General features: G+C 33.5%; 1 protein-coding gene across 3 annotated transcripts in view; it reads right to left on the minus strand.

Moving 5' to 3' along the window:
• EIF3E (eukaryotic translation initiation factor 3 subunit E) overlaps positions 1–14,541 on the minus strand; it is a 238,298-nt gene that overhangs the window by 32,560 nt on the left and 191,197 nt on the right. For all 3 annotated transcript variants that reach the window (XM_045050167.1, XM_004000056.4, XM_006943350.4), the window contains 4 exons: positions 13,060–13,102; positions 11,294–11,398; positions 5,601–5,726; positions 4,803–4,927 (listed from right to left, as the gene is read on the minus strand). In XM_045050167.1, coding sequence (XP_044906102.1) covers positions 4,803–4,927; positions 5,601–5,726; positions 11,294–11,398; positions 13,060–13,102 — 399 coding nt within the window. The remainder of the gene's footprint in view (positions 1–4,802; positions 4,928–5,600; positions 5,727–11,293; positions 11,399–13,059; positions 13,103–14,541) is intronic.

Consider the following 14,541-nt stretch of genomic DNA (forward strand, 5'->3'; position numbering starts at 1 on the left):
TGGTTTCAGCTCAGGTCATAATCTGCTTTGGGATCAAGTGCTGAGTGTGGAGCCTGCTTGGGATTGTCTCTCCCTCTCAGCCCCTCCCCCACCAGCGCAGCACGTACGTGTGCACACACACTCTCAAAATAAATAAGTAAACATTAAAAAATAAGTAAAAATAAAATACAGATGGCCAACAGAACATGAAATGATGCTTAACATCTCTCATCAAGAAAAATGCAAATAAACAAAAGTAGGTATCACCTCACACCTGTCAGAATGGCTAAAATAAAAAACACAATAAACAACAGGCGTTTGCGAGGATATAAGAACTATGCACTACTGATGGCAATACAAACTGCTGTAGCCACTCTGGAAAACAGTATGATTCCTCAAAAAAATTAAAAATAAAATCACCATTTGATCCAATAATTTACCCAAATATTAAAAAGCTAATTTGAAAAAATATATGCACTCCTTGTTTACTGTAGCATTATTAACAATACCCAAGTTATGGAAACAGCCTAAGTTAAGTAGATAAAGAAAAAATGTAGTACACACACACACACACACACACACACACACACACACACACAGGAATATTACTCAGCCATAAAAAAGGACATCTTGCCATTTGCAACATAACAGTAAGTGAAGTAAATCATTCAGAGAAAGGAAATACCATGATTTCACTCATGTGGAATTTGAGAAAAACAAAGAAAAAAAAAGAGATAAACCAAAAAACAGACTCTTAACTATACAGAAGTGGTGGCTACCAGAGAGGTGGGTGGGGAGATGGGTGAAATGGGTGAATGGGATTAAGAGTACACTTATTGTGATGGGCACTTAGAAATGTATAGAATTGTTGAGTCAATATACTGTACACCTGAAATTAATATAACCTTGTATGTTAACTACACTGGAGTTTTTTTAAATAATCTACATTTTTGCATTATTTGCCTTTTGAAAAGTTTGATTTTTATCTTAACACTTTCTGTAATCTCAACTGAACTACCTTTGTATTTCTAGTATCCATAACAAATGGTTCTACTAATGAATTAAACATATGCTTTTAAAATTTCATATGAGCCATAAAATTGTCAGGAATTAATCTGTATTGTTTCCCTCTTGTTTGTATTACATAATTTTCACAGTGGGTTTGAATACTTTTCTTTTTCTTTTTTTTTTTTAAGAATGCTTTTTTTAATGTTTATTTTTGAGAGACAGAGAGAGAGAGAGACAGAAAGAGAACAAGCGGGAGAGGGGAAGAGACAGAGGGACACACAGAATCTAAAGCAGGCTCCAGGCTCTGAGCTATTAGCAAAGAGCCTGATGCAGGGCTTGAACTCACGAACTGTGAGATCATGACCTGAGACAAAGTCAGACACTTAACCAACTGAGCCACCCAGGCACCCCTGAATACTTTTATTTTTCTTGTTTGCATGCTTTTCATTACTTGGAAATATTCAAAAAGCCTACCTATTTAATATAATGTTCCTTTCTAAATACAGATGTAACTGCAAAAAACAAAGAAGAGTGGGTCTACTAATAAGCAGTACCCTGGAAAGCCAATTCCTAATGATTCCAATGGCTTAATTCAGGAAAAGCTGCCCTTATCCTTAACCCATCCCCTAGGTGTCAGGATTATAGCCACATATTACAGGCCAAAGTGTAGGTTAAATTTGCTCTTCATGGCAGGTTCATCCTCGCACATCTAATTTTGGGGATACCAATCAACTCTTAAGACAATCTTACAGGTTTTATTAATCAGGAAAGAGACAAAATATTAATGTTTGTGTTATTTTTAATCTCTTCTCATTTGAATGCATGTTTGCTTAAATCTCCATAAACAACAAGAAATATATCCTTAATTCTTGTGTGAAATTCTCAGAAAACATCTTTTCTAAAAGATGCATAGTTTAACATTAAAAACAGATATGTAGCTATTTTACCAATCAACATTCCCAAATTTCTTGCAATGAATTTACTAGTCATTTTTCTGGATACTCCAGATTTGTCCACTATTGTTGTGTCTCAATCACTGCATGAGATAGATTGTAATTGTCAGTATCACAAATAAATAAGCCTTTTCTAAAATGTAATGACTGCACAAAAGTACTTCCCAAAAGGTACCTCTCAAGAATCACTGCCCTGAGAGGATTAAATAAACAATTCACCACAGCAGAGGGAGATTAATCAGTTTAATCTCTGGTAAAAGAAAGCTACCAAATAAAACTTGAGAAGAACTTGATAAAAGACATTAACATACTTAAATCAGAATGGGGGGTGGGGGTAGGAGCACAGTGGGAAGTACTGATCTGAAATGGAATCAAGAAAAGAGAAATAAGCAAAGCAAATCTAGGAAATGCCCATCCAAATGTTGAGAGTAACATATGTCAAAAATGTTCATGATCTTGTCCCAGTGCAATAGTCCTATTGTGAAGATAGATATACTAGGCCAGCTTAACCTGATGGTGCCATTAACAGTCCACCCACATAATTAAACTTTGCATTCTGATTCTAAGTACTCATAAAGCAATCTTATGTTTATTACACAGCTTCCTATGTGTTAAACCTATAGGGTGAGAACTCTTACCATTATAAATTACTGATGGTATTCTGGTTTTACATATCAGTCTTTCTGAGGATGGTTCAGCTTCTATCTTCATAAATCTACCTTTAAGATAACTACCAAGTAAAGCTGCTGAGCTTTCTATGCTAAAAGCGAGAACAAGTATTACACCCTTGTAGAATATTATTTTAGTTTACAGTTATTTTGGGCTTTGTCTTTTTAATCTTTTGCATTAGTCTTTTACTTAATTCAACATACAGACTATGATTTATATAACTTTCCAGATTATAAACAATTTATCAAGGCATCTAACAAACAGCAAATAATATTCAAATACAATTATAATTTTAAAACTATATATATAATTTTAATAATGAATTTCCCACAAATATGATTTCTTTAAGGTATAACAGCTAAGAATGAGGCTATTATGAACACATTAGTGAATAACGTGAATCTAGAAGGCATGCTTAAATACTATAAAATACTATAAAATATCTCAAATAGAAAAATAAATACAATGTTATAAAAAATAAATTTTCACCTCTTGTCATTTATATTTAAAATGGGATGCAGGCAAAGATCAAAAATTGTTTTTTACCTAATGCTATGTAGGTTTTTTTTTCTTTTTTTCAAGGAAAGAAAAACATAATTTCCTGTTTCAAAAACTCCTCTGCCCATGTTTAGTTTTAACATACTGGGTCACCATGTCATTTATACTGACTAAATACATTAATATTCAATTTACATTGCAATGTAAAATAAAACAGGTCTATTTCTGTTAAAAGTACTTTTTACCAAATCCAGGGGAACATTTAGCATCTAATGCAGAGAACAGAATATACACCATTTAAAATTGGCTCCCTAATTTTCCATAAAAATAATTACTGGCATTTCTCAGTTCGCTGAATATTATTTATCTGTATTACCATTAACAACTTAATTTCTCTTAAATTCAAAGTGCTACTGATTACGGTAACAATTTCACTGAGGAGGTCAAATATATTAGTCTGAAAAATCTTACTAAAATGAGTATTTGAAGTATACTTATTAATTAAAGTCACATTTATTAATGGGACTCAGTTTAGATTATCTCATCAATTTATCCAAATATATTGCCACAGATATTATTTTCAAGACTGAAAATTACAAAACTTAAAAACAGGTTGCTCAATCTTCACTGATGTTTTGTATCAGAAGGGTATTACACCAACTATTTCTAAGGTATACTTTTATAAATTAAAATAAATATGCATTTTAGAGAAAAATGTTAAAATCTGATAATTTGACAGACAATAATAAACAAAAATCAAGTGAAATAGAACTACATCTTCATTTAGGGTAAGATATAACAAAACCTATGGCTCAAGTGTTTATATCAAGTTTAGCTAACAAGATAGTCAATATATGGCATACCATGAAACAAATGCTAAAGTGTTATTGCAATCTTGGGCTATATTTATATAAGCACATATACAGGTCAAGAAGCTAATACTGCCCCAGTAACCCATAAAATTTAAGTAACAAACCTAGAATTCTGAAGATTCATATTTTAAGAAGGCTATGGATAAACTGGCATTGTTATCTAAGAAAGGCAACCAAAATACTAAAGAGTCTGAAAAATTAAATATTGATAAAACCATAGATATTTAGCCTGAAAGAAGAGATAAGGAAAAATTATCTTCAAATATCTGAAGTGTTTTCACAAAGCAGTCTTGTTTTCCGGTGTTTTAAGCAAATAAGAGATTCAAAGGCACCTAAGCTCAAATGGAAAACTAAATTTAAAAAAAATGATATAGCTAACAATGTTCATAAAGCAGTAAATTTCTCATCACCAAAAGCTGGATAATGGAGCAATGATGATATAAAGGATTCTAGGATGTATATATTTCTTCTAGTAATTTGGCATGGAGCCCTAATTCTAAAGCTTTAATTAATATATTAATTACTGGGATCTTGTTAAGATGCAGATTCTGATTTGGTTTTTCTAGGGCGAGGCCTAAGATTCTACATGATGCCTATGCTGCTGGCCCAGGAAGCACACTAAATAGCACTTCAATGAACTTAAAGTATACTTTTTTCAAAAAATTTAGAGTTACGTGTACACTTTAACAATAAGCAAAGCTACCACATGAAGGGAAAAAAGGTTGACAACAAATTCAAATGTTAGAAGTACATTTTTAAGTTTAAAAAAAAATCCATATTATTTCATATGACTAAAACCAAATTATATAGTAAAATAACTTACTGTGGCTGGTAAAGGAAGAGATCAATAATATTATCACGCCCTTTGGGGTGGTTGAAGAAAACAAAAAGAGACCAGTGGATGAGCCATGTTCGCTGCTGAAGAGACTGAAGTGGGGAACTCACAGACTATAGAGTTAAAAAATAAGTACATAGGAAATATTAATATGAGAAAGAGGCAAGAGAATAAAAGAATAAACACTGATCTCAGAATTTTAGTTAAAAATGAGAACCTTCTGAGGCATACCCTAGAGCCCTTATGATCAAAGTCCTAACCCCTGGACCCTCTACTATCTGCACAAATCTCGACATTAGAAATTATCTCCCTGTTCTGAGAGATAAATTCAATAATTCTGCTAAGCCAGAAGCTGTAAATTATACCCATTTCAGAAAACATTTTAAAAGCAGACTGAACTAAATACTCCATAATAAGTGCTTTTATCAGAAATAATTATAGATGAAAACTGTCTTATTGAGGACTTATTACTGAGGTGGCACTAATAGCATTATGCCATTTTCACTGTACAAATAAAAAAGGCACAGTAGCTGTAAGAGAAATGAAAACAGTTCTTTTCTCTAAGAGGCAAAAGAAGTTTGATAGTTTCTCTCAAGGAGATTCAGTGAAACTAGTCAATCCACTAACCCACTGTGATTTGTATGTCAAGTCAACAAAAGCTAATCTGAACAGTTTCCTTCCTCTCACCACCCTTCTGTTTTTTAAAGTACACAGTGTTTTCCTCATCAGAAAGTATGAAGGTCATACAGAAATTTCAGAGAATCACCATGGAAAAATGTAACTCACATTATTATCTATGGTCTCTTTTAACCGTGTAAGGTCTTCCATAGCTGCATCCCAGTTCTGCATTAAGATCTCAGAGGCCAGTTTCCCCCAGAGTGAACTCAAAGCGTTTCTATCGGTTGCTGGAACCTGTTTAGGCAATCATAATTAATTATATTCTGAATACTCTGGAAAAAAAAGATGCTGTACATTTTATACTTTACATATCTATCTTGCCTACTAAAAGACCTGTAGCTTTCTACCCCAAACTGTAATTATCTAAGTTCTTATTGGTTCACATTGGCTAAACTGATTCCAACAGCTTCCCTTTAACTTAATTTACAAAAAAACCTCAGCCATTTGATATTCAGTCTAAATCAGAAAGAATGATTTAAAACTAGGACATAGCACCAGTGTTTTAGTTTAACCCATTTTTGGTAATTTATATACTAATCAAATTTTAGGCACCTAAAACTTTGGAAACCAGTTAGATTCAAAGGATATCTGTTGTTAAAATCACTGGAACAAATGTGTGGCAAATCCAGACTTGTGAATTTTATTCACAATTTAGAAAAATTATTTTTAGAAAAAAATATCCAAATTATGACACAAATGAAAAGGGTCAGAAAGAGACAGAGGGAAAAGCAGGTCTACTGGATAATAATAATAATAATCAAAGGTATACATACTGAGCAATAAATGTTAATTTTCATATATAATCCTAATAAAAACACTATAAAGGTAAATATTTTCCATTTTAATTAAAGAGGGGAACCTGACACATGGGAGACCATAATTCCCCCAAAATTAAACTTTTTTTTTAAGTTTATTTGAGAGAGAAAGTGTGCACGCAAGCAGGGAGGAGCAGAGAGGGAGACAGAATCCCAAGCAGGCTCTATGCTGGTCAGTGCAGAGGCAGGCGCGGGCTCTATCTCACAAACTGCAAGATCATGACTTGAGCTGAAACCAAGAGCCTGAAGCTTAACCGACTAAACCACCTAGGCATCCCCAAAGTTATTCTTCTAATCATGAAAGATATAAATTTATACCACAATCTAAACCTACAAAAAGGGTAGAGCACCCTACCTCTTCTTGTCACCGATGGAAAAGAGTCACAAGGTCAAAACACCTATTAAGGACTTTGACAGCAGTAATTAACTCAAATATACTGAATAACATTTAGCAAACTCTAATAACAGACACTAAATTCATAAATTAAATTTTGAAACATATCCATGAAACCACTGATTCTTCTTATTATCATTAGAATATAGGTCCACAAAAAAACATACCACTTGTACTTGAATATTCATGGCAATTTTATTTTTAAGATAACAACTGGAAGTAATCCAAATGATCATCAACAAATAAATTCTAGTATAGTCATAGAATGGAATACTATGCACCAATAAAAAGAATCAAACTTTTTTTTATTATTTATTTACTTATTTTTAGACAGAGAGACAAAGAGACACACAGAGAGAGCACATGTGTGTGAGTTGGGGAGAGAAGCAGATGGAAAAAAATCTTAAGTAGGCACCACATCCACCACAGAACCCAATGTGTGGCTAGATCCTGGGACAGTAACCTGAGCTGAAATCAAGAGTCAGATGCTCAACTGACTGAGCCTCCCAGGTGCATCAAGAATCAACTCTGATGCACACAGTAACAGAAATGAAACTTAAAAACTTGCTGGTCAAAGCAAGCCAGGCACAAGCTTACATATTTCATCCCACTTACATACAATTCTAGAACAAACAAAACTAATCTATAGGGATGGACAACAGATCAGTGGATAAAATCAGGGTGAGGTGTGACTACAAGGGGGCATAATGGGTCTTTCTGCATTAACAGAAATATTCTTTATCTTGATACGGTGATAGTTGTACAAGTATATGCATTTGTCAAAACTCAGTGAAATTTAAAAATTGATTTACAGAAATCCATAAAATCACTGTTCAAATTATAAAGGATAAAATGTTTGATCCTTACTTTAAAATCTGAGGAATATTTTATCAAATTTAAGACGCCATCAATCTTAAGATACACTATTATTTATGTTTCCAAAACACAACCAATTTAAGACACAACCCAGTTTGGTATTAAAATGTGATAATCTATGTATCTGAAAATCAATATGAAACAGATAACTTTTTAAAAAATGTTTATTTTTGAGAGACAGCATGCAAGGGAGCAGGGGAGGGGCAGAAAGAGAGGGAGACTGAGAATCCTAAGCAGATTCCATGCTGTCAGTGCAGAGCCTGACACTGGGCTGAAACTCATGAACTAAAAACTGAGATCATGACCTGAGCCGAAATCAAGAGTCAGACACTTAACCAACTGAGCCACCCAGGTGCCCCAAACATCTTTTACACCAACATTATCAAACAGAGCACATCAGACCCAAAACATCACCTAAGATCCTAAAGCTTCCAAAAGTCATCATTACTTAAGCTTTCTTAAGTCAAGGAGAAGTACCTTTAAACCAAATGGCATGTACCTACAGGAGATAAATTTAAAATTCAGAGTGAAAACAACAAAAAACCATGCTAGTAAAACATGATCACAAATAGTTCTAGCATCTTAAAATCACTTTTATTTCAAATAGCTGCTGGATGAAGGGAGGGTTATATTTTAGAGTCAGAGGCCACAGAGAAGGCAGATTTTCACAAAATAATTAAAATACAGTGTTAATACCTTTTATTAATTTTTTAAAATAACTTTTAAAACAAAAACCTTCAAAAATTCCTACTAAATCTGCTCTACCATTTCATTCCAAATTAATGCATTTCTCAGAGTACAACCATATAGGGTGCATGTAAACACTGCTTCATGTATTCTAAAAACCACCAAACTTTTTAAAAATAAAGGTAGATTCCGAGGTCACACTGCTTTAATTTACACAACACTGACCTACAATAGGTCACCTGGAGAGTCAAATTCTAATCTCAGATCATAGTTACAATGGTTCTTTCATATCTTATGTTTCCCTAACTATAGATTTAAAAGAATACCCAACCACCAGACAAGAATTTAGAAATGAAAAAAAGAAGGCTATTACAAAAAAATAAAAGTAAATAACTAACATGTAAAACACTAACATTATTCATCCCAAATCAAAACCAGGATTTTTAATCTTTGCTATTAACAAGATTTCACATATACATAGATTTTATAGTAATGCCTATCCAAACAAAAGAAAAGGAGAAGAAAATTATCCATTTTTTAAAACTTAGCTTTGTTAGCCTCTATCAATATGCCAACAGAAAGTAACCAACTCCCAGCTACTCAAATGTCTTGTCACACAGATGGGACATGAATTTAAAAATAAATTTCACCTAATTTCTAAGCACTATCTAATCACTCTGGTTTAACTGCTCTTAACGTAAAACATTGATTTTGTGCTCACATCATGGTAATCAATCACCTAACAAATGTCATTTGAGTTCCAACACAAGACCTGTTAGGTAATGCAAAGGTTTAAAATTGAGGATTTTTTTTAAGTTAGGAAACTAACTTAGATCTTCACATTTAAAAAAAAAAAAAAAGTAAGTATAAAAACTTCACGAGCATTTGTAGAAACTGTCAGACTAATTACAAAATATTACTACATATAATATACTATTAAGACTAGAATGTTATATTTGTTAGGATAAAAGCTTTTTGTAACAGCATAGAAAGTTTTTTAATCCCCCAAAGATTCATGCGTACTACTCTGGCTCAAGTCCATGTCATTACAGTTGGCTCTTCATACCGACCTGCTTTCAAGGATGGATATGCTAGAAGAGTTTCAATATCTGGATTTCCAGCAGTTACCTTAAGTTTCCATGTCTTAGCAAAATGGCACATTCACTCACTGACCAGCAACAATAAATTTACTGTGCTAGAACTCTAACATGACACTAAATCTTCATTCTCAAAATTCACTCCCAGCATTAACAAATGATATGAATAACCAACTCTTTTCATGTACCTGTAATCATATCAGGCTTCTGATTTTACAATCCTGGTCTAAGCTGTTTACATTTCCAAAGTAATCAACTTTTGCTCTCCTAAATCCTTCATAATATTCAAAGTAAAACTGATGGAATTTTCTGATAAGCCACTACAAGTTTAGCATCACTGATTACCTTCAATGCACTTGCAAGCTAACCACAGTTAATCTGCAAATTAAGAATATTCACAAACGGGAGCAAGAGAAAAATAATTTTTTTTCAAATCAAACTTGGAAATGAACTGAAAATCTTTATTTCTTTGAAGGATAGATGGTAGTTTTAAAAAATGAAGTTCTCTAAGTACTTTTTTTAAGTGTAGGAATTATTTGAATTAATAACATATCAATCTCTTCCCTTTCCCTGCTCCCCCCCAAAAGAAAATTTAACTTCCTGGAAAACAACCAAAGATAGCAGCCCTACATCTTTTCTTTGTGACATATGCGGCTAAAAAAAAAGAAAGGCACCAGAGAACAGAGACAGAAGAAACAGACTCTTCCAAGGTTAGAAAACAGTCAAGTCCCTGTCTTAAGAGATCATTTCCCAACATCTAGGATTAACTAGAGAAATCAGAGACTTAGGTACTTGCTTATTAACCCAGGGTGAGTAACAATTGTAATTCTTCAAATGAGAAGTTAGTTAAAACAAGGGCATTTTGATAACTCCACAAGGCATTTATTAATACAATTACCTACACAGAAGGCAAAATGAGAAAGAGATCTTTTCATTTCAAATGCTGATTTTTTTCTGTGGCTTCATGGAACTCTCCTTCCTCCCAAATAAAAGCCCTAAATCTAGGGGCACCTGGGTGGCTCAGTTGGTTAAGAGTCCAACTCTTGATTTCAGCTCAGGTAATGGTTTCATGGTTCCTCAAGTCGCACATCAGGCTATGGGTTCTGTGCTGAGAGCACGGAGCATGCGTGGGAGCATGCGTGGGAACATGCGTGGGACTCTCTTGCTTTGCCCCTCCCCGATCCCTGTCTCTCTCAAAATAAACATTGAAAAATTTTTAAAAAGGCAGTAATCTAGGAACATGTCAAATAGCCAAATGAAAATAACAAACAGGATTCTTTATGGTTAGAAATTTGCTCTAATAATACCATTTAAACTCACCTACCTCCTACATTAAACACACTCACTCTCTCTCTCTCTCTCTCTCTCACACACACACACACACACACACACACACACACACACACACACACACAGAGTTTCATATTCTAAACTCAGCTGAGTACAGAAGTAAATGGAAAAAAGTTACTATTAAGGTGTAATTTTTTTTCAAATATCCTAAGAATTCCATAGTGTTTAAAACAAACTCAAGGGAGATATACAGGACAAAATAATGAATTAAAGTTAGGAATAATGGATTTATGCAATAAATATTTATTAAGTACCCACAATGTGCTGCTCACTGTGCTGCACAGTCACATAACAAATTGATTATAAGATAGAATTTTGCTAATGTTAAAATCATACAATTATACATAAAATAACAAATTAGTGGCTCCTACTTTTGGATTTCAAGGACAAGTTAAATCTTTCTTCAAATTTTGAGGTCCTGATATAAGCTTTCCTATTTCTATTTGTTCTGTTAGGAAAACTTTTATTTTTTCCTTTCCCCAAGAATTCTTGAAAAGTTAATGTACAGACTCAAATCTATAGACATGTTTTGACAAAGCAAGTAAAACCTACAAAATCTGAAAGAAAAAAAAAATTACTTACCAACACTCTAAAGAAGTAAAGATATTCTGCTGCTCCAGAGTAATTCCCACATTCATACTGGAATTTTGCATACCTGTAGAGTGTATCTAAATATTCCTGCCTAAACTAAAAAAAGAAAAGAAAAAGCATCAGTTCTAACTTTGAGTTTTAAAATTCAAACCATTCACTCCTTTAAATGTCCCTAGAAGTCAATTCTCTGTATGCCAAGTGTCACAAAAAACAAAAACAAAATCCATGATCAGAAATACATGACTCTTAAAACATATGTTAGGAATTGGTGGATTTAGCATTCATAATTCTGGTCTCAAAGTGTTACAAATTCTACAATACCTAATTTGTTGCAATCCAAATCTGAATTGCAGTGGGAAGGTCTCCCAGCTGGTTAATGAGCTTAGATAACTACCAAATATATGCATCCCTATACAGTCTTGTGATTCTGTACAAATAATATGTACAGTAAACTTCAATTCTCTGTGAAAACTGGCCTCCAAATGACACGAAATATTAACATTAGCAATGCAAGCAAAGTGAAAGTGAAGAAATCTAAGAGAAGGACTACGAACTAGAACATTATCAAATACACCAAACATTCTATATGGAAACCAGAAAGAATAATTTGCACAGTGGTCAGCATACCTCCTGCTAAAGTAATTGTTAAATGAGAGATAAAACTTGAACGCAAGTTAAAGAATTAATTATATGTAAATCCTTATGGTTTGAGTTAACACAAGGGAAGGGAGACTGGGAGATGACTAGAAAAGCCTACAATAAAATTCCCTTATTGGGTATTTATGAAGACCTTGATAATGTCAAGAGCTACTATATTCCACAAGGCAGCCAAAGTATTACTTAATTCTACTGCTCAAAGCATTTCTAATTCAAATTTAGTTCTATCTTTATTTGTTAATCCATCAAAAATAAATGGTACCTATTACTTGAGTATTCTAGGAAAAATAAAAACTTTTGAGAATTTCTATGATTTAAGGTAAGTTTAAGTGGGGCACCTGGGTAGCTCAGTCAGTTAAGCATCTGACCCTTAATTCCTGATATCGGCTCAGGTCATGATCTCAGGGTCATGAGTTCCAGCCCCATGTGTGGCTCCATGATGACCTGAGTGTGGTATCTGCTTAGGATTCTCTCTCCTTACCTCTCTGCCCCACCTCACTCACACGCACACTTGCACTCACACACTCACTCAAAATAATATTTATAAAAAAATAAAGGTAAGTATAAGCATCTCATTTTCTTATCAGCACCAATTTTAAAAACTGATGTTTTGAAAACATATCATATATTTAATGTCAATCTGGAAATTGTATTCTTGTTAAGCCACAAACCTGTCTTTACAGCACTATTCTTTAATTAACCTTATTGAAACAGGACAACTAAAGAAATTTTTTTTTAAGTGTTATTTATTTATTTTGAGAGAGATAGAGAGAGAAAGAATCCCAAGTAGGCTCCCCCTTGTCAGCAGGGAGTCCGACACAGGGCTCAAACCCCCAAACCACTGAGATCATGACCTGAGCTGAAACCAAGAGTTGGACACTTAACCGACTAAACCACCCAGGTGCCCTAAAGAAATTTTTTTTTTTAAAGATAAGAAAGAGCCCATTTATTGACCAATATATCACTTAAATATGTTTTGTCAGATTTGTGGAATCATTGCCAACATGAATACAACTGCCATCAAATGCATTCTTAACAATGATTTAAAGTAGAATGAATTATAAATGGGAAAATCAGATAATTTTTAAAATACCACTTACACCATGCTTGTCCGCTAGGTAGTCAAACAGCATCCGACCATCTCTAAATTAGAAACAAAAATTACTGATTTGATAGGCCACACAAAACAAAATGAGCATATCCAAACATTCCTATTACCCACATAAAGCCATCTAAATATCTTAATACTTAAACACTAGAAACAAAGTAAGTCTTCCAGAATCAAATAAACAGAACATTACAAGATTAATCAATTATGCTTAACTTACATATCTATGCTACACACCCTGTATAACTATTATCCAACTAGTGTCAAACCAATTTAACTTTTCTTAAATTAGCTTTGCATAACTAAGATGTTGCCAGGCGGGTAAAAGACAAAATGATGACAAAGACACCAAGGAACAAGTGATAGATGGCACAGTAACCCACTTTCTGCGCATTTTCAAAAAAGGAAACATTTTCTTATGCTTACCACAAGAGGGAATGCTGTGGAATGCTTTTCTGGAACATAATTTTACTTGAGATTTAATGGGGAAGGAATATAATATCATCACCAAAATCAACATGGGTATATTATAATACTGAATATGAAACATGTATAACTTTTTAACATAAGATTTCAAAAAAAGCTTAACATTTCATGTGGATCATAGTGAATAACTTGTGTTATACGCCTTGTACCTTTTAGTATGTAATCACTGTCCTTTGGTTGATTGGGTATTTCTGGGAAAGTATGAGAAATACAATATGTTGAACAAAATTTAAAAACAAATTGGCAGGAAGAGGTTATTACTTTGAAAATAACTAGTTTAATTACAAGTTTTTAAAACAATTCCATTCTTTCATTTATCTCAATGCCATGCCTATTAAACTGCAAGGAGTGCTAATATTTGGTGAATAAATCTATATTCATCTTATTCAACCCAAATCTCACTACTTCCTCGTATTTAAGTGACTAGAATAAATTCAGAATTTAAATTCTAAATTTTTGATTGTCCCCTAACAGCTGGATTATTTCAGCTCTTCCTTTGTGGGCATTTACATGTGACCTGAAGGTCTAAATCATTATAAGTGTATACATGTAGTGTGTGTGTGTATATATACATACATATATACATATATGTATGTATATATATATATACACATATGTATGTATATATATACACACGTGTATATATATACATATATACACACACACAGATGGCTTTATCTTACTAAGCAATCATATATATCTTATGTATAGCTATCTGTGTGTGTGTGTATATAATCTGTGTATATATGTAGTATAACACAGTGTATGTTAGTAATATAGCAGGCTACACTGTAATATGGTATATGGGCTCCTGGGTGATGTGCCAATTCTTGATTTCGGCTCAGGTCATGATCTCACCATGCGTGAGTTTGAGCTTCCGTGTCAGGCCCTGCGCTGACAGCTCAGAGCCCACTTGGGATTCTCTCTCCCTCACTCTCTGCCCCTCCCCAGCTTGAATGCACACATGTAGACGTGTGCTCTCTCTCTC

The sequence above is a fragment of the Felis catus genome, chromosome F2 (genome assembly GCF_018350175.1).
Source record: "Felis catus isolate Fca126 chromosome F2, F.catus_Fca126_mat1.0, whole genome shotgun sequence".
NCBI lineage: Eukaryota > Metazoa > Chordata > Mammalia > Carnivora > Felidae > Felis > Felis catus.